This window comes from Anguilla anguilla, chromosome 14 (assembly GCF_013347855.1).
Source record: "Anguilla anguilla isolate fAngAng1 chromosome 14, fAngAng1.pri, whole genome shotgun sequence".
Taxonomy (NCBI): domain Eukaryota; kingdom Metazoa; phylum Chordata; class Actinopteri; order Anguilliformes; family Anguillidae; genus Anguilla; species Anguilla anguilla.
Genome location: NC_049214.1, coordinates 30,023,789 through 30,043,048, shown reverse-complemented (window position 1 = coordinate 30,043,048; position 19,260 = coordinate 30,023,789). Strand labels below are relative to the sequence as shown.

The 19,260-nt window shown below is 45.8% G+C and overlaps 1 protein-coding gene across 1 annotated transcript in view; it reads right to left on the bottom strand.

Moving 5' to 3' along the window:
* Positions 1 to 572: 572 nt before the first annotated feature.
* The window catches only part of LOC118212338 (neuronal calcium sensor 1-like), a 30,404-nt gene continuing 11,716 nt past the window's right edge, over positions 573 to 19,260 (bottom strand). The window contains exons 3-9 of the mRNA XM_035390106.1: positions 14,633 to 14,657; positions 9,881 to 10,019; positions 6,163 to 6,241; positions 5,405 to 5,493; positions 4,272 to 4,349; positions 3,387 to 3,502; positions 573 to 2,138 (exon numbers count right to left, since the gene is read on the bottom strand). Coding sequence (XP_035245997.1) covers positions 3,404 to 3,502; positions 4,272 to 4,349; positions 5,405 to 5,493; positions 6,163 to 6,241; positions 9,881 to 10,019; positions 14,633 to 14,657 — 509 coding nt within the window. The 3' untranslated portion in view covers positions 573 to 2,138; positions 3,387 to 3,403. The remainder of the gene's footprint in view (positions 2,139 to 3,386; positions 3,503 to 4,271; positions 4,350 to 5,404; positions 5,494 to 6,162; positions 6,242 to 9,880; positions 10,020 to 14,632; positions 14,658 to 19,260) is intronic.

The following is a 19,260-nucleotide window of genomic DNA, read 5'->3' as shown; positions in this document are numbered from 1 at the left end:
TATTGTACTTTTTAAAGTACCGTACTATTTTATACTGTAAAAAGCAAAACTTTGTTTTATTTCTAATGATAGTGACCCATGTAATACAGGCACACACACACACACACACACACACCCATAACATTGTTGTCTCTCTTCCATGTTATGTGGCAGGATACCCAGAGTTTGTGGTGGAAAGGGATGGTGTTTCACCTGGTCTGACTGCAGTCTAGACCAGGGGTCCCCTACCCTGTCCCTGGAGAGTCATAGGGGTCTGCTGGGATTTGTTTTCACTTTAAAATCACCAGCCAGTACAGACCCAATAAGCCAGAAGAGGTGAGTGATCTCCTGCTTTAATTGACCAGTTAAGCGCTGAGTATCAGTGAAAAGCATCAAGCCCTTGCAGCTCTCCAGCAGCAGGGCTGGGGATGGCCAATCTAGAGCAGTTCATAAAACCGGAAGAGGATGGGATGAGTCAGATTGCTCATTCTGAAAAGGCCCCTGAAGAAGAAGTATAAAATGGGGCCTTTTGGCAAGCACTCACCAAGGCAGGCAGAGACATGAAATCTTTTGCAAACACGCGGCTAGAGTCGTGAGAGGAAAAGGGAGGGCAAAAGCCATTTATTACATCCTCTTTTGCAGAAGATAAAAACCCTTTCATCAGACATCCCTTTCATTTCCAAGCCTTCATTCAACTCAGAAACCAATCAAGAAAATGTCCAGCAACAATAAAACTAGTATTAAAAATAAATTCAAATGGCATAATGAGGGGGAAAAAAAATGTTTCGGAACGAGGTAGCCGGACAGCATTGAGAGAGATCATCTCCGCGTTCGACGCTGTAATTCAGGCGTTCGTTGAGAAGCGAAGAAAGAAATGACTTTTTTTTAAATGAACCATTCACTGATAGAAGCTTCAGAAACAATTAATGGAACCTTATGGCTAACACAATGCCTTAAGAGTGCTGGTGGGGGTGGCACAAAGACCGCTCATTAAAAACCCTGCAGCCTGTGGATTCTTTCTGCATCAGAAAATCCTGCCGTTCCAAATTGCATCTGCGTGCTAAATATGAAGGCATACGAAATTACCCCCCTCTCCCGTGGGCTCATGTTGTCAGTCACTCAGGTGAGGAGAAGTACGGTGCCTAGAGAAGCAGTGCTGCTTACTGCCTTTTACACTAAAGACTGCTATTATACTACCATTACACCACTGTGCACACACACACACATGTATCGCCTGCACAGAAAATGTAACTCGTACTTGTCATTCTGGATAAGGACGTCTGATAAGCACATATAAAGCATAAAAAAAGGAAACACTGTATTCTCTTGGACTTCTGGGTTGAAGCCTTTACCCAGATATAAAAGCCAAGTCTGCAGTAGCCATTCTCTCTGCCCAGCGTGGTCTAGGACACGCCGGAGAAGCAGTGCGGACGGTCGGTCGGTGGAACACAGGAAGAACACGCACCTCGCATGAAGACACATAAGCCCCGCCCCCGCGTGTGAACACACGAAGGGCGTGGCCACTCTAGAATGCGTAACCACCCGCAACAGTGCAAAATAAATGCCTTAAAGATAACACTCAGTAGTTTCTTTCTACATTGCATGAAGGTGCACCATGAATTCTCAGGCAGCGAAGCGTTTTTAAATCTTAAAAGTGACTAGCAGTGAATGTGTTATTTTTGTCTGCATTTAAAGTACAGCTGAGGCAGACAGGGCCAACTAGGATCTCTCACAGAAGAGTTATCAGCCCGGTGACTGCAGGTCCCCAAACCATGTACCCAGAATGCACTGCAGGTCTTTGTCCCATGCACCCAGAATGCTTCGCCCATTTTGTTCCTCAGGAGCAGGAGCATCCTTTGTCCACCTTAAAGGCACCCCCATCTTGTCATTTAATCACTCTTCAGTCTTTCCATGAAGGAAAGGGTCTTGTAGAGGAACACTTATCTCTTGGTTGCATGGACAGCAGTCCCTGTGAAAGACAGCTGGCTCCATATGCTGTGAAAATCCTGCATATATTTTGTAGTTTTTTTTTTTTTTGGCAGATGTGGAGATGAGTGATTGACAGCAGAGGGCCCACCCCTTTTCAGTTCCCCAGATTCCCTCTTCTTGCCACAGGGCGGATTCTGAGAACAAGAGTGAAGCTGCTGAATCCGGGATATCTGGAGGAAGAAAACAAAAAACACCAAAATACACCAATTTTTATCTTCTTTCTGTTTCCAGCCAGGATCTTAGTTCCAGCTCTACAGTGGGAAAGGGGTATAATGAGCCAGCCTGGTTCCAGCTCTACAGTGGGAAAGGGCTACAATGAGCCAGCCTGGTTCCAGCTCTACAGTGGGAAAGGGCTACAATGAGCCAGCCTGGTTCCAGCTCTACAGTGGGAAAGGGGTATAATGAGCCAGCCTGGTTCCAGCTCTACAGTGGGAAAGGGCTATAATGAGCCAGCCTGGTTCCAGCTCTACAGTGGGAAAGGGGTATAACGAGCCAGCCTTGTTCAGCTCTACAGTGGGAAAGGGGTATAATGAGCCAGCCTGGTTATAGCTCTACAGTGGGAAAGGGGTATAATGAGCCAGCCTTGTTCAGCTCTACAGTGGGAAAGGGGTATAATGAGCCAACCTGGTTCAGCTCTACAGTGGGAAAGGGGTATAATGAGCCAGCCTGGTTCAGCTCTACAGAGGGAAAGGGGTATAATGAGCCAGCCTGATTCCAGCTCTACAGTGGGAAAGGGGTATAATGAGCCAGCCTGGTTCCAGCTCTACAGTGGGAAAGGGGTATAATGAGCCAGCCTGGTTCCAGCTCTACAGTGGGAAAGGGCTACAATGAGCCAGCCTGGTTCCAGCTCTACAGTGGGAAAGGGGTATAATGAGCCAGCCTGGTTCCAGCTCTACAGTGGGAAAGGGCTATAGTGAGCCAGCCTGGTTCCAGCTCTACAGTGGGAAAGGGGTATAACGAGCCAGCCTTGTTCAGCTCTACAGTGGGAAAGGGGTATAATGAGCCAGCCTGGTTATAGCTCTACAGTGGGAAAGGGGTATAATGAGCCAGCCTTGTTCAGCTCTACAGTGGGAAAGGGGTATAATGAGCCAACCTGGTTCAGCTCTACAGTGGGAAAGGGGTATAATGAGCCAGCCTGGTTCAGCTCTACAGAGGGAAAGGGGTATAATGAGCCAGCCTGATTCCAGCTCTACAGTGGGAAAGGGGTATAATGAGCCAGCCTGGTTCAGCTCTACAGTGGGAAAGGGGTATAATGAGCCAGCCTGGTTCAGCTCTACAGAGGGAAAGGGGTATAATGAGCCAGCCTGGTTCCAGCTCTACAGTGGGAAAGGGGTATAATGAGCCAGCCTGGTTCAGCTCTACAGTGGGAAAGGGGTATAATGAGCCAGCCTGGTTCCAGCTCTGGGACTCTGACTCACCCACTGAGCTCTGTGCACTACACCAGGCCATCGTAGAGGGACAGGGCCTGCACTATGGAGGGGTCCGCCTTTGAGCCCTCCTGAAACTCCTGCAGGGTCAGCAGCCCATCTGAATTCTGGGGGAAAAAAGACAGTTTAACACCATCTGCTGCTTGTCAAGACACTGTACCCCCACCCTCTCCTAAATTTAGTGTAACTGCTTGGTTAATTTAACTACTGGATTATATGAACAATTCCTATTTTATGTCAGATTAAAGGAGAACTCCAACGAAAATTATGTAATATGTTGGTACAGTACCCATGTAATTTATAATACGTCACACACACACACACACACACATATAGCCCACAACAAACAAAATGTGCAGAACCCCACCCTGAAACAGTGAGGTCACTTGACTACAATGCCTTGTCTTCCCCTCCATTGTAAATAATGAATTAATAAAATTTAGTGGAGGCTGCAAAAGGCTCTTGATGCAACTAAAACATTCAGTGATGACTTTAAAATGATCATTGAAATCAGAATCATAGAGAAAACCATAAAGGCCATTATCCAGTTCAAAAGACACCTCCATTCGCTTAAATTATAAGAGGAGGAACTTGTATCCCAATGACATCATCACTTCCAATGGTCTTGCGCAGATAGATTTGGTTTTGATAAATGAAAAATATACTGTATACCAATTATTTTATTTATCATTATTTTTCAGATAAAAAAACAATAGAAGATAAGTATCTTAAATTTAAAAGACATAACAGCAAATAATGATTTTTGGCTTCTTGTGTAACTGGTTATTTCTGGTGTAGGCCAGTCACCCTGAACCCTGAACCCTGATCCCAGACAGGTGGGAGACACCAGGTGGGCGGAGCCAGGTGTGACCCTACCTTGTCCATCATAGCAAAAATGTGATCGACGCGCTTCTCCGGTGTGTTCTCCTCCTCCGGCAGCTCCACTGTGTTGCCCTGGAAATGCACACGACACCACATTCCATTCTGAGGCTAATAACAGCTGGATGCTAGGGTAAGCACAGGCCTCATGACCTTTGACTTCTCATGATGTTCTGTTCTCTAAATGCCAAGTTGAGCCCAAGGAATCTCTAGTTTTATAAAGGTCATTCAATCAATCTGACATTATATGTTCTATGCTAGAGTACATTTACCTCTGAGTGGTGCAGTTCAATCTACCCACACTCATTTTATTTTAAGGATGAACTGGATTCTCAGATCATCATAAAGGATTTTTGCATTTTTGTGTACAAAGCAGCCTGATAATACTGGATCCCCCCAAAACCCGCCCTGGCAACAAGCCTCAATGAACACGATTTGAAAGCTGTCTTGTCAACAGCTACTGCACTGCTACAGACATTTTAAACAACTGCGAGGAGAGGCAAAGAAACACTCCGGAAAACAGCCGAAAGGCTGACGCATGTGGCACCAAAAATAACACTGATCACCAGTGCGCGTGTGATGCAATGGCTGTGGAGGTGGGAGAGCAGCAAAGAGCGGCTGCTCCTCCTCTTTTGGCCACGGGCAGATCTTACTGTCGTCTCCCAAACACCAGGGAGGACTTCAGGACCAAGGACAGCAACTGGCAGCCAGAAGGAGTAGGTGGAATGCCGGTAATCCAGCCTGGGCCTGTCGTTCATAAAGTGCCTTAGAGTAGGGGTGCTGATCTGGGGTCAGTGTTGCCTTTAATCTCTTTATGGATAAGGTTAGAATGTAGTCAGAGAAACCTGATCCTGAATTGCTCCTGTAAATGTCCAGCTGTACAGCTGTACTGCATGTGCAGTCATTACTCATTACTGCGTGAGTAATGAGTAAACCGTACAAGTCACTCTGGTGAAGAGTGTCTGCTAAAAATGTAAACATGTAAATGGAATGGAATAAAAATTAAATTGTGCAATGTGCATAGAAAGATTTCACATCTGGTGGTCTTGGAGACACTCAAAGACCACATACACTCTGCATTGCGGGGTGGAGCTGAACCACGCTAGGAGCTTGTGAGGAGACCGACGTACCACCATCTGGTAGATGGCGTCCACGATGTTGAGCATCTCGTCCCGGGTTATGTAGCCGTCGTTGTCCAGGTCGTACAGCTTGAAGGCCCCTGTGAGGCCCAGGCGGGGGCAGAAAGGAGAGGAGTGTGGGAATTTCTCTCATTCACAAATGTGCCGCAGGCCAGTGCAGAAAGCACTAGATATAAACAAATATAAACATACCAGTTTCTCTCAACTGCTTTACATTTCAACATCCTGCGCTGTCACTCAGCAGACATCTGCCAACAGCCCCATGAGAGAAGTACAGGGGGATGCTGGGTGTATGTGTGTGTGGGTGAGAGAGAGAGAGAGAGAGAGGGAGAGCCTATGCATGAAAGCTTGTGTTTGTGTAAGTGTGTGTGTGGGTGAGAGAGAGAGAGAGAGAGAGAGAGAGAGAGAAATAGAGAGCAAGAGAGAGAGGGAGAGCATATGCATGAAAGCTTGTGTTTGTGTAAGTGTGTGTGTGGGTGAGAGAGAGAGAGAGAGAGAGAGAGAAACAGAGAGCAAGAGAGCGAGGGAGAGCCTATGCATGAAAGCTTGTGTTTGTGTAAGTGTGTGTGGGTGTGGGTGTGAGAGAGAGCGAAAGAAAGCCTATGCATGCAATCCAGTGAGTGTGTGTGTGTGTGTAAGAGAGAGAGCAAGAGAGAGAGAGAGCCTATGCATGCAACCCAGTGAGTTTTGTCTGTGTGTGTGTTGGGGGGGGGGGGGGGCGGGGGGTGTACGTACTCCCTGGGACTTACACCTGAGTTTTTCATCCAGAGTTCCACGTGATGTGATGGACAACGCCTGGATAAATTCAGAAAACTCAATACGCCCATCCTGTGTACAGACAGACATGTACAGACAGACACACAGGGGAAAGTCAGTGGTCTCGAAGGCATAAAACAGGCAATCCATCCAAAATGTGTGTTGGTGTGTTTGTGTGTGTGTGCGTGTGCCTGTCTGCACATGCATGTGTGTGACTGTGTACAGTGTGTGTGTGTGTGTGTGTGTGTGTGTGTGCATACGTGCGTATGGTGTCATACATTCCATAGCAAAACACCATGATCCTCCCACAGTATTGGATACTGGTCTATGTCTCCACCAATTTGTGGCACTTTGTTCTGAAGATTACAGAAAAACTGGTAATCTGGGTTTTTCTCAAACAAACTTTTTTGTGTGTATTACAAATGACAGCTTTCAGATACACATATAATGTTCAAACAAACATAAATGATGGCCAAAAGTATGTGGACACCTGACATTGATCATCTCATCCAAACAACCATAACAACCTGATAAACCCGATACAGTACACACACACACACACACACACACACACACACATGTTAACAAACAGGCTCAGCATCTGGATCATTAAAATGGTATAAAACCAGAGCTCTGGGCTCCAGCCTGTAGGAGCTGTCCGGTGCTGAAAGAGAGAGATGAATGAGCAGGGAACACAGCCTCTCCTGTGTGTCTGTGTTTACGAGCAAGGGCACACCCTCCATACGCACCACACACACACACACACACACACACACACACCCTCCATACGCACCACACACACACACACACACACACCCTCCATACGCACCACACACACACACACACACACACACACACCCTCCATACACACCACACACACACACACACATACACACACCCTCCATACGCACCACACACACACACACACACACCCTCCATACACACCACACACACACACACACACACACACCCTCCATACGCACCACACACACACACACACACACACCCTCCATACGCACCACACACACACACACACACACACACACACACACACCCTCCATACACACCACACACACACACACACACCCTCCACATACACACGCGCACACACACACACTCCATTTGCTCCACACACACACACCCTCCATATTCACCACACACACACACACACACACACACACATATATATAATTTTATTCCTTTCTAGGGTAAATAATAATAATTCCTCCAGTTTTTTTCCTCAGAGCCCACAGCTTGGAACAGTAGAAGATTCCAGTAAATGCTTTGCTGACGGCACCACTGCCTGTGAATCAGCAGAGAGATACAGCACGGTCTCGCCAGTCGGAGAGGCTCAGGAATCCTAATGAGACTTCACTGAAGCCGTGCACATTAACACGCACACATCATAACCCCCCTGCATCTACACACAGCCAGACACACACTCACACACATCATAACCCCCCTGCATCTACACACAGCCAGACACACACTCACACACATCATAACCCCCCTGCATCTACACACAGCCAGACACACACTCACACACATCATAACCCCCCTGCATCTACACACAGCCAGACACACACTCACACACATCATAACCCCCCTGCATCTACACACAGCCAGACACACACTCACACACATCATAACCCCCCTGCATCTACACACAGCCAGACACACACTCACACACATCATAACCCCCCTGCATCTACACACAGCCAGACACACACTCTCACACATCATAACCCACCTGCATCTACACACAGCCAGACACACACTCACACACATCATAACCCCCCTGCATCTACACACAGCCAGACACACACTCACACACATCATAACCCCCTGCATCTACACACAGCCAGACACACACCCACACACATCATAACCCCCCTGCATCTACACACAGCCAGACACACACTCACACACATCATAACCCCCCTGCATCTACACACAGCCAGACACACACTCACACACATCATAACCCCCTGCATCTACACACAGCCAGACACACACCCACACACATCATAACCCCCCTGCATCTACACACAGCCAGACACACACTCACACACATCATAACCCCCCTGCATCTACACACAGCCAGACACACACTCACACACATCATAACCCCCCTGCATCTACACACAGCCAGACACACACTCACACACATCATAACCCCCCTGCATCTACACACAGCCAGACACACACTCACACACATACTAACCCCCCTGCATCTACACACAGCCAGACACACACCCACACAAATACTAACTGTACACAGTCACACACGTGCATGTGCAGACAGACACACAAAACGTGCAGTCACACACACGATCCCTCAAACACACCTGCACAAACACACACACACACAGACACACACACACACACACACATACACACACACAGACACAGTGCTGCCAGCACCAATTAAGAGACCATGCTGATAACAGGACGTGACATGCACTGACAAGAAGTTCCAGTGATTTCATACACACACACAGCACTACACTGATTACCCCAACCAATCCCCACCAACCCCCCCAAACACACACCTATAAACCTAAATTAATTTCACACCAGTCGCTGAGGAGAGTTCTACACCACTGATCATTTCCACAGAAGGAGGGGATTGTATTTCACAAATGCCAGTGGTTATGACCCTCCCTTTATGACTGCAAAGCTGCGTGACATAACGGCCTTCGACCAACAGGGAAAAGGCTAACATTTTTATTTATTAATTTTTCTGCGATAGATTTTTTTCTCAGTGAAATAAACCCAAAGATCAGGAATGCTCAGGGAAATTACATGACTGTAACAAATAAACCAATGTAAAATGGCATCGACGGGATTTCGAAAACTTTCTTCTTTCTCGTGAATTCGGCAAACAGCATCATTCTGGTTCCGCATTCACTGTAGACTGAGCGACTGTTTTCGGTTTCGCAGGTGCATTATGATTGATCGGAGGTATTTATTAAAGTGCCTGGCAGATGCTGGCCATCAGATTTGCTGTCATGGGCTGATTTATATTTAATTAAAATTGGTCGCTTCCACACAGACGCTTCCAGCCCTTTTACTGCACACCAGCTCCTGCTGACTCTGTTTATGTACACCATTTAAACACAAATGGATTGCTCTTTTATTACAAATATTAGATTTAAAACAGGTGCATATATCAAAATAATTTAGTAATTATTCATTTATAGAGAACCTGCAGTCAACTGAAGTGAAACTAAAGATGTATGCTGCCTTCGCTTGCGGAAAAGAAGTTGGAGATGTCGGTGCTTTACACCCTAACTCTAATATATTTTATACACGTCCTTTTATAGTTCCACCAGCACAGCATATTCTGCTCTCTATTTTCACTCAGAAGTCCTGATTATGTCCTAAAAATCTTTCCAGACACACCTGGGACTTGTTTATTAGACCAAAAGTTCTACATTTTGCAATGTTTTCTGGGCATGAGTTGTGGGCAGGGACTCTGGCTCTGCTAGATCAGAGCGGGGGGGCGGGGGGGGGGGCGGTAAAATATTGCATAATTAAAGTATGTCATTGGGTGCAGTATAAATGCCGTACCCAGCAGCCTTCTCAGTTGCCGCCTTTGCAACCTTCTACCCTACAGCCAGATGTACAGCACAGTTCTGTTCCCATTTTAAAACACTCATGCACCGAAGCCATAGCGGTCAGTGTAGGCCTGGGCCACCGTTAGCCTACCTTGTTCTCGTCGAAGACGTTGAAGACGAAGTTGGCAAATTTGGTGGGGTCTCCAAAGGGGAAGAACTGCTTGTAGATCTTCTGGAAGCCGTCAGCATCCAGCTGACCACTGGGGCAGTCTTTAATGAAGCCCTTATACCTGCGAAAGAAAGGGAGAGCAAGGAGGGGGGGGGGGTTTCTTTAAACCTCATTATTGCATTCCTACCTTCAACTTTCAACTCACTGAAAGGTAAGAGAGAAAAAAGGAGAGAGAGTGAGAGAGAGAGACTAATGGGAGAACTGCATTATCAGAGGAAAGGAAAGAGGAAAAATATGTAGATGAGTTAAAAAGAGGCAAAGGGGAAAGTGCTTTCTCTAAGTAATTATTATATTCTCTTATTCAAAAGAATCTGTTCCATATTCATATCTAAAATTTTTAAAAATCTCATACAAAAACTTTCATATTTTAGAACATCAATCACATTTTAAAAAATCTTCTCAGTCAAAAACACCTCAGCCTTTTTAGTCCCAGAATCAGAATATCAGAATCCATACAGATATCACAGAACATCAAATCTCCTCTTATAGATAGAAGTGAAATAGTCTAAGACACTTGCATCTGCGCCACTGATGACAAATGACTGTAACATGTGGGCCTGCCATGAAAGTCATTTCAAGTGAACTACAGTGAGTGGTAGTAGTTATTGGTCACACACTTATATTTGCATGCTTTTCAGTTGTGAAGGAGTTGGGCTTCCTTCAACAAAAGACTATTTTGGTCGACTAACGAATTGGCTGAAAGTTAATTGGCTAAATTAATAATCTAGCTGGTGTCCTTGAACAATGGTAACCACAAATGTGAAAAAAATACTAGCTTGCTTGTTACATCTCCAACCAAGAACCCAAATGAGCACAACTTCAGATTTGTCAAGAGACTTCAGAAACAAAGACCAACATGACTTATTATAAGCATCCTTAGCATCTCAGACACCCAGAGAAATCCACTTGTTATAGTTAAGGCTGTATGTTTGTCACGAAAAAGACGGGCTAACGGAGCAGTCAGAGCAAAGTTGTAGAAAATCACGGAAAAAATGCAAAAAGTCATGGAGCGTCAATGCTCCATGGGGGAACGCACACCACACATTGGGCCACACCACTGTCTGAGAATGATGGCCTGTGCACTCCGGGCCCCTGTTTCTGCAGAATGGATGACCGTGGTCCGACAGGCGCAAATTTGGGCAGGCGGAATATCTTCTGCCGGCTCTCAGTTGAACAAGAATCTTGGTCGACCAAGAACGTTTCAAACAAGCAATCGATTAGTCGACCGAAGGAGGTCGGCTCTGAAGGAGTATTGCTTTTTGTTTGTTTGTTTGTTTTGAGTGAGACTGAATTGCTCAGAACCCTATCGCAACGTTTTAAAATTGCGGGTCAGATTCCTTCGGCTTCTCAGCTCATTGAAATTGATTACTTCTGTCTTCTTCCCAGAAGTCTGTGCAGATGGTAATTACCCATCCTCACACAGAGACTGATGATGAGACAACGGCACAAGGACAGAGAGATAGAGAGATAATGAAAGTGAAATGAAAGGGGGATTAGAAACCCTAAGGAAAAAGGTGAGAAGGGGAGAAATAAAAACAATGGATGGGAATTCACTTGGGAGGACAAGAGGATAAAAGAAAGAGAAAGGTCTAGGGAATTATGTGAAAAGCTAAATGAAAACAGGGAGAGAAAAAGAGAATGGACATGTCTATTTTTAAATAGAGATTCTCAGATTGTTTTATTTTACAAATGCACATTGACCTTTTTGTGTCATTTGATAGCACCATCATTGCTTATCTTAATCCTAATTCCATTAGTTGGACTATAATGTTCTAATATGCTTGTTAGCCTGCGGCACATTGAAGAAACACCTCCACAGGGCCGTACAAGAGTGGGGAGTTTTGCTCTGCTCACATGTCCACTAACACCAGTGGGTACCCCACACCTGAGTAATGCACAGTGGCCATTTTGTGGTAGAACACACAACACACACAACTGAGGTGGAGAAGCTTCAGTACAAACCAATTTCAGCCCTACTTAGCATCAGTATCCACCAAACTTGGGGGGTTGCTGCCGCTGGCCTTGAGCACAGAGTGGAATTTTTATCACACCTGTTCTTGTCCCCGTCAGCGAATCACAGCCCAGAGCTGACCTATTTCAAAGACAGAGGTGGAGCAGGGACTCAAATTTAGATTCTCTCATGTGTGATTCACCTGAGTCCCTATCTGGGCCAGCCCAGTTCTGCACAAACTCCCAAAGAGGAAGTGCCATCACAGCTACCGAGAAAAGTAGAGAAACTTCTCCTTCTCTCATACTGGCAAAATACTCCATATCGCAACGAAGCCTACATTTAACCATTATGGGATGTATTCATTACTCCTGTAGCCTAGCACCAAAATTTTTGCTTGCCAAGAAGCACGTACACAGAGTGTATATTACTTGAATGCTAGGCAAAGCGTGACAGTGAAGGTGGATTCGGAGAGTGCTGGGAACTAGAGGCCTTGTTCCCGGTGAGAGAGGTTCCCTGCAGTTACCGATGAGGCAGGATGACCTGGGGGGGGGGGAGTGGGGGGGGGGGGGGGGCGCGTTCATTCTCAGCGCCACGGTAACAATGCGCTGCTTTCAAAATGAGCCTCCCCGCAGCCCGGAGAAAAATAACATCTGAGCCCGAATGCAAGATGGAGGAGGAGGAGGAGGAGGAGGAGGAGGAGGAGGTGGAAGAGTGGGAGGAAGAGGAGGCGCCTCTTGTGGCTTCATCGCTGTTGCCGGGGATTGGGTGAGAAACACAGAGCACAGAAAATGCAGAAACGTGACAGGAACTTAAAGGAAAGGGAAGAAAAAAGAGCTTCAAACGTTCAGGGTGTTGTATGTTACCCAGTGAGCTGCCCTGCCCATTAAATTCTGCACTCCCGAGTCGACCCTCAGGGGGGCCGCTACGCGCCTTTAACTGAATTTTACTGAGTCCCGGCACAATCCCGACAGAGCCCCCCTAGGGATGCAAGCATTGTTTGAGTTCACAAATCAAACTCACCATCAATAACGTGCTCTCTGTCTGTCTCAGTCTCTCTCTCTGTCTGTCTCTGTCTCGGTCTCTGCGTAAGATTCACTGGCCTTCAGCCACGTCTATAATACTCTCATCAGAATTAATGTCACGGCTTTTTTACAGCAAACGATTAATCTGTAGTTCACTGATAGCACGACACTTGTGTAAAAGATACTACAATTATTATTTGAGGCAGTTTTTGACTGTTTTGAACATGTTATATTGCATTTTTGTATCTAGGCTGCTGCTGATCTAATCTTAAGGAACTGACTGTGTTTGAATTTCCTCTACATAAAAACTAAACTGCATGTACATTATATAATTACATCACACAAAGATACATTTCTGAACACTTGGATATTAGATTAGTGATAGGTATCAAATCATGTCTCCGTTTTAAAAACAAGCTCTATTTAAGTATTATTGTACGTAATTGTATACAAAGTCTTGACTAACCAATAATACCCTCATACAGCATAGGGTTCACCTTGACTTGGGATGGTATGAGGAACATGTCTCCTCATGCATGGTTTTCATTCTCTACCCAGACACGCGGTGCATAAAGTGGTTTCGGCCGTCTTATGGCTGCCCAAACCGTGAGATCCACCTCTCAGGGGAGGAGTGATCTCTTTGTGCCCACTACAGAATTCTGAGCACCTGGACTAGAACCCAAAAGAGAGATCTGATGCATAATAAGAGGAAGAAATGAGAGGGGGGAGCAAAGTAGTGAATGAAAAGAAAGAAAGGGGGAAGAAAGGGATAGTGGGAGAGAGGGGGGAGGTAGCATATGAGAATGCTAGCTTAAGGTGTCTGGCAGGAGCTGGTTTGGGTGGTTTGCATGTTAATTAATTTGCATGGAAGATTTTAACTCAATACAACACACACACACACAAACACACACAATTAACCGCCCACACACAATATAATCCATACACACATAGGTTGGTATTTACCCAACCACCTACACGTCTAGCACAGAGTTAACAAAGGAACACGCAAACAAAGCCATGCAAAGCTAAAGCAGAGCTCGCACAAAGGAGGGAGCCATCCTCACGGTAACACACGCTGAGACATGAACATGGCAACGCCACAATTCAGAATAAAACTGCTGGGGATTGGCCAGACAAGAAACCCCCCTGTCCAATTAACACCACTTTTAATGAAACCTGAGAATAAAGAATAATTGTGCATGTGAGTGTGTGTGTGTGTGTGTGCATGTGTGTGTGTGTGTGCCGGTGCGTTTGCGCACATGTGTGTGTTTGTGTGTGTGTGTGTGTGTGTGTGTGTGTGCGTGTGCATGCGTGTGTGTGTGTGTGTGTGTGTGTGTGCATGTGCGTGTCTGTGTGTGTGTGTGCGTGCGCGCACGTGTGTGTGTTTGTGTGTGTTTGTGTGTGTGTGCGTGTTTGTGTGTGTGTGAGTGTGTTTATGTTGAGATGGAGCAGTTTTCACGGCTGGGAGAGACACACAGAGGTGAAAGGACAAAAAGCAGGCATCTCTCACAGATAAGAAAGGAGAGATGGCCTCACTAACAAACCCCAGAACCCCAGCCCAACACAGACGCCTGAACATCCCTCTATCCACCAGAGAGAGAGAGATAGAGGGGGGGAGTTCAGAGAGCAGCAGGGGAAAAGAAGGGGAAGAGAGAAGGAATGAAAGAGAGCGGGGGACAAAGAAAAAGAGGAAGAACTCACCACTGCTGCACCTCCTTTTCTGTGACTGCGGAGAGAAAAGAAGAGAGAGAAGAGAGGAGCATGTCACTTCCTGTGATTTTATTTCAGTCCGGTACACAAGAGACTGACAATTTCCAGAGGACTGGAACTATGCACATGGCATCTGTAGCAACAAGTGCGCTTGTGGGCCGTGGTTACAGTGTGACCGTGATACACGTCAGCTGTGAGGTCTTGGATAAAGGGTGTCCACACAAAAAACATGAGCTCCTCAACTCCATCTCTAACTCTCCACATCCAGGCTGCGTTCAGCCAATAAGCACCTCTCACTCTCCACACCCAGGCTGCCTTCAGCCAATAAGGAGCTCCTATACACCATCTCTCACTCTCCACATACAGGCTTTATTTAGCATATACATAAAAAATAAAAATACAATCTTGTGCAGATATGCTCACTGCTGATATAGTCTAATTAGTCTGTTTTGCTGTGGAGCATCAAAAATGCAGCAACGGACAGCCCATTCTAGCCCACCAATCACAGGGGTTTCTGAAAACGAAGTATTCCACCCAACAACCTTCAGAGAAAAGAGAGAGACAGAGAGAGAGAGAGAGAGGGGAAAGAAGATACCAGCACTGCTTACCAGAACACAATTATATTAACATAATACAATTATAATATCAAAGCAAACAAAATTATCAAATGAGCAAAAACCTCTTATATGATGTATCGGGATGATGCAACCAAAACACAAAACAAACCTGATTGTCATTGAACCCTTAAGAGAGGCTGCGGATTAGCAGAGCGCATCTTATCTGCCAAAGCTGCAGGGCAGAAACAGATCTCAGACAGGAGCAGCGAATGAGAAGAGAGTAATAGCATACAGGGAACAGAATGTCCCCAGCTGTCCCCGAACCTGCTCAAACACACAGCTGTGTTAAGTACTGTGTGCAGCGTGTTAAGCCATACAGTTCCCATTTCCCCTCCACAGGAAGTCTTGGGGGGGGGGGGGGGGTGAGGGGGGTTACAGACAGGCGGTACAACAGGTACAGCGTCCACCACCCCCACCCCCCCACCCCGCTGAGCGCAACATGCTGTCATCTCAGCAGACGCAGCGTGGAGTGCTATTTCTGCCATGCTCAGAGGATTAGGCTACCATACACCAAAGGGAAATGAAAGAGAGAACATTTATTCTTCTTTCCCTGCCCGCCCCCCTCCCCCGAGCAGGCCCCTTCTGTGGCACCTGGAACAGATGGGCAGATGGTGGGGGGCGTGGGGGGGGGGGAGAAGGACTGGGCAGATTCCACCAGGCAGGCAGCTACAGACTATTACATCAGCATGATTTGACTGAACTCACTGCTCATTGAGTCAAACCGCAGCCCAGGCCAGGAGAGCAGGTCTCTCATTGGCTCAAACCGCAGCCTAGAAAGGGGGGGCGTAAGTCTCTCATTGGGTCAAACCGCAGCCAGAACAGGGAGCACAGGTCCCCCAAAAGGCCAAACTTCAATCCAATTAGGGAGAGCAGGTCAAACTCCAGCCTCTCCCATCAGTCTCACCTCTGCCCCCCACCTCCCACGCCAGCAGCAGTCAACAGAGCTCACTGACCTTCTCCATCGCTCTCCCACTGAAGCACGCTGGCATTATTCTCACAGCTAACATCGCACACGAAACGAAACATTTGCACATCACCGTCTGAACATGCCGTGCCTTCTCTTACAAACCTGAGACAGCCTGTACATCAGTGCCAGCGAGTCACTGCACCTCACACAGATCCACCAATCACGCATGCCCATACCGCCCCCTACCCCTCCCCAATGAAATCCAGTTATTCCTCTGTAAATAATAGAGTGCCAGTTCTCACCCACTTTCACACCAGAAAAATCAATGCGTTAATACAAATGACTAGTGTGAGGTTAGCTGTGAAGGAGATACATGTCAATTTTGTGCTGGGGATTTTTGGCTCTGCTTTGTGAATACTTAATTGAGGAGATATGAAATTAAAAGCTTACATTTTTGATACCAGAACAAAAACAGTTCAATGCTGATCCAAGTAAAGAATTATATGAATTAAAACAATTTGAAAAAATAGTAAGCTGAATAAGCTTTTGCCATGGTGGGTGTGTGTGTATGTGTTAAATATATTTTAACATATATGTCAAATAGATTTTGGTATTTTTATATATGGTAACAGAACTGATCCGCTGATCAGCGATAAACTCCCTCCGCTTCCACGCTACTGAACAGGGAGGCACTGTGGTATCTCAGAGTCCTCATCGCTGACTGAGAGGCAGTGAGGCATGGGGGAAAAGAGAGAGAGACAGAGAGAGAAGGGAGGGAGAGACCGGTGGTGAAAGAAGAGATGGAGGGGGAGAGAAGAGAAAAGGTTGAGAGAGAGAACTGAGAGAACGTTCTGAGTTTGAACTGAGTTTGACAGAGAGTGAGAGTGAAATACAGACAGAGAGAGCTAGGAAATCTAGGAAAACTGTCTGAGATACCCAGCAGAGAGAGATCCTGACCAAAAACAGAATCGGTGATAACAGCCTGGCTTCTGAAACCAGACAACACCGGGAAACCTGGCGCCCCACAGGTCATGTGACTGCACTCCAGTAAACACACACATAGAGTCTGGCTTTCATTAAGGGAGGAACTAAAAGATTTAAACTCATTTACTGGGCTAAAGACACACAGCTTCACAAGCTGCTATTCGTGATGGCAACATAAAGCCTGCCATCATAAACTAGACTAAACTAAACATGCAAACATTCAAATTATACAGTTCCATGCACAGGGATGGGCAGTGTTTCAGTTACATGTATGATTGCATGAAATATGTATTTACAATCATTTTGAGTATTCTGTCATTTCCATATTGTATAATATTTCAGAAGGATTTTCAAAAGACTTCCTAGTCCCCCTTCAATCAAACAGTTTCTATTTAAATGGCCATTTAATGGGGGCTATGTATAAAAAAGGGCTGTAATTTCTAAGTGGTGAAAAATGTATAATGTATGAAAAATGTATAAAAACAGCCTTTCATAAAAGCTGAGCTGCACTATACCCACATGTGAATTGTTTTATTACAAATCTAAAATTGGGAAGTACAGAGCCAAATCAAGAAAAAAAATACATCCCAACCATTATAGAGTTCACTGTATGTAATGAAAATCATGTTAACTAGCTAGTTAGATGCTAGATGAGATGTTTGTGACTTGATCTTGGGTTATTGACTATCAATGGTTATCTAGTGCTGTTTGATGGGACACTAAGTGCTAATCAGCAATATTTCTCTTAGTTAGTAATTTACTGCAGAACTTTGTCACTGAATACATTTATTTTATAACATTTTTTGGAGATAGCATTATTTATACTAGTTTATTTCATATTTTGTATTTTATACTTTTTGATGTATGTTTTAACACCCCTTCAATCACACACACAATCTTATATCACAACAGAATCCTACATACACACACACAATCCCATATCACTACAGAACCCTACACATACAATACACACACACACAATCCCATATCACTACATAACCAGAACCCTACACACGCATGAACGCATGCACGCGCACACACACACATACATACATACATACACACAAAGATGTTATCAAAAGATTCATCTGGCAAAGCCCCCTGGGTAATCTGAGCAAAGCAAGGGTGAAGTAATCAATCTCTGCGGTTGACCTGGTACAGGCCCGGTTAAATGTGAGCGGCCGTGTTCCGTGCTTTGGCCCGGGGGCCTGGAGAGCTTCCTCTACACTCCTCACACACATGTCCACACTGCTAACAGAGCACGTTCACAACCCTCACCGTCTCCACGGAGGCCAGAGTGCATTCTGCTGGCCTGCCAGCTTAGCCATCAGAGCTGCCATCTCAACAGGCAGAGCCCCTGTACTTCTGAGCATGCTAGCATTTTCACTGTCAGATTTCATATATATTTATACAAATATACACATACTCAAACATATAGCGATCAAAGTGCGCTAACATACAGTACAATGGTATGGAATACTGCCATTTGCAGTGTGGTACCACTGCCGTTTCAAAAAAATCCAGAACATGGACATACTTTGACATGGACAGCCAACACAAATGAATGGTGTGATAGTTTCGTTTACATTAAATGTTTCCTGTGTATACCTTGCATGTTAAATGTCACTTTTTAAAATTAAATCAACAAGAGTTTAATCTCCTAAATGGATGTTTTGCCATGTCATTCTATTTTTGTGTCAACGAGGAGGAGATCAGCTGCCTAGAGGATTTTGGTGGAGCCAAGAAACAAGTGGCACAGAAAACCAATTTTAAAGAAAATGTGAAAACGACAGAAAACTCAACATTTCACCATACAGACGGAACTGCGATTGTTAAGAACATGAAGCAGACCATCCAGTCAGCCTCCAGGACTTGTGACAGACAGAGCAGCTGCACAGCGCTAGCGTGTCACACAAGGGTCCGTCAGCAGCACCCTGCCGGTGCTCCGCTCCTCACCGGTGAGTGCTGTGGACATGGGAGCGGTTTCCATGCCGATATCTCCTCCCCAGTGCTGCTCTGCTCGCTGATCCCTAACCCTGTAGAGCAGCTCGCCTGAGCGCAGCGGCATCGGAGCAGGAAATTAGCCCCAGTGGCGTGTTTCTCTCCATGCA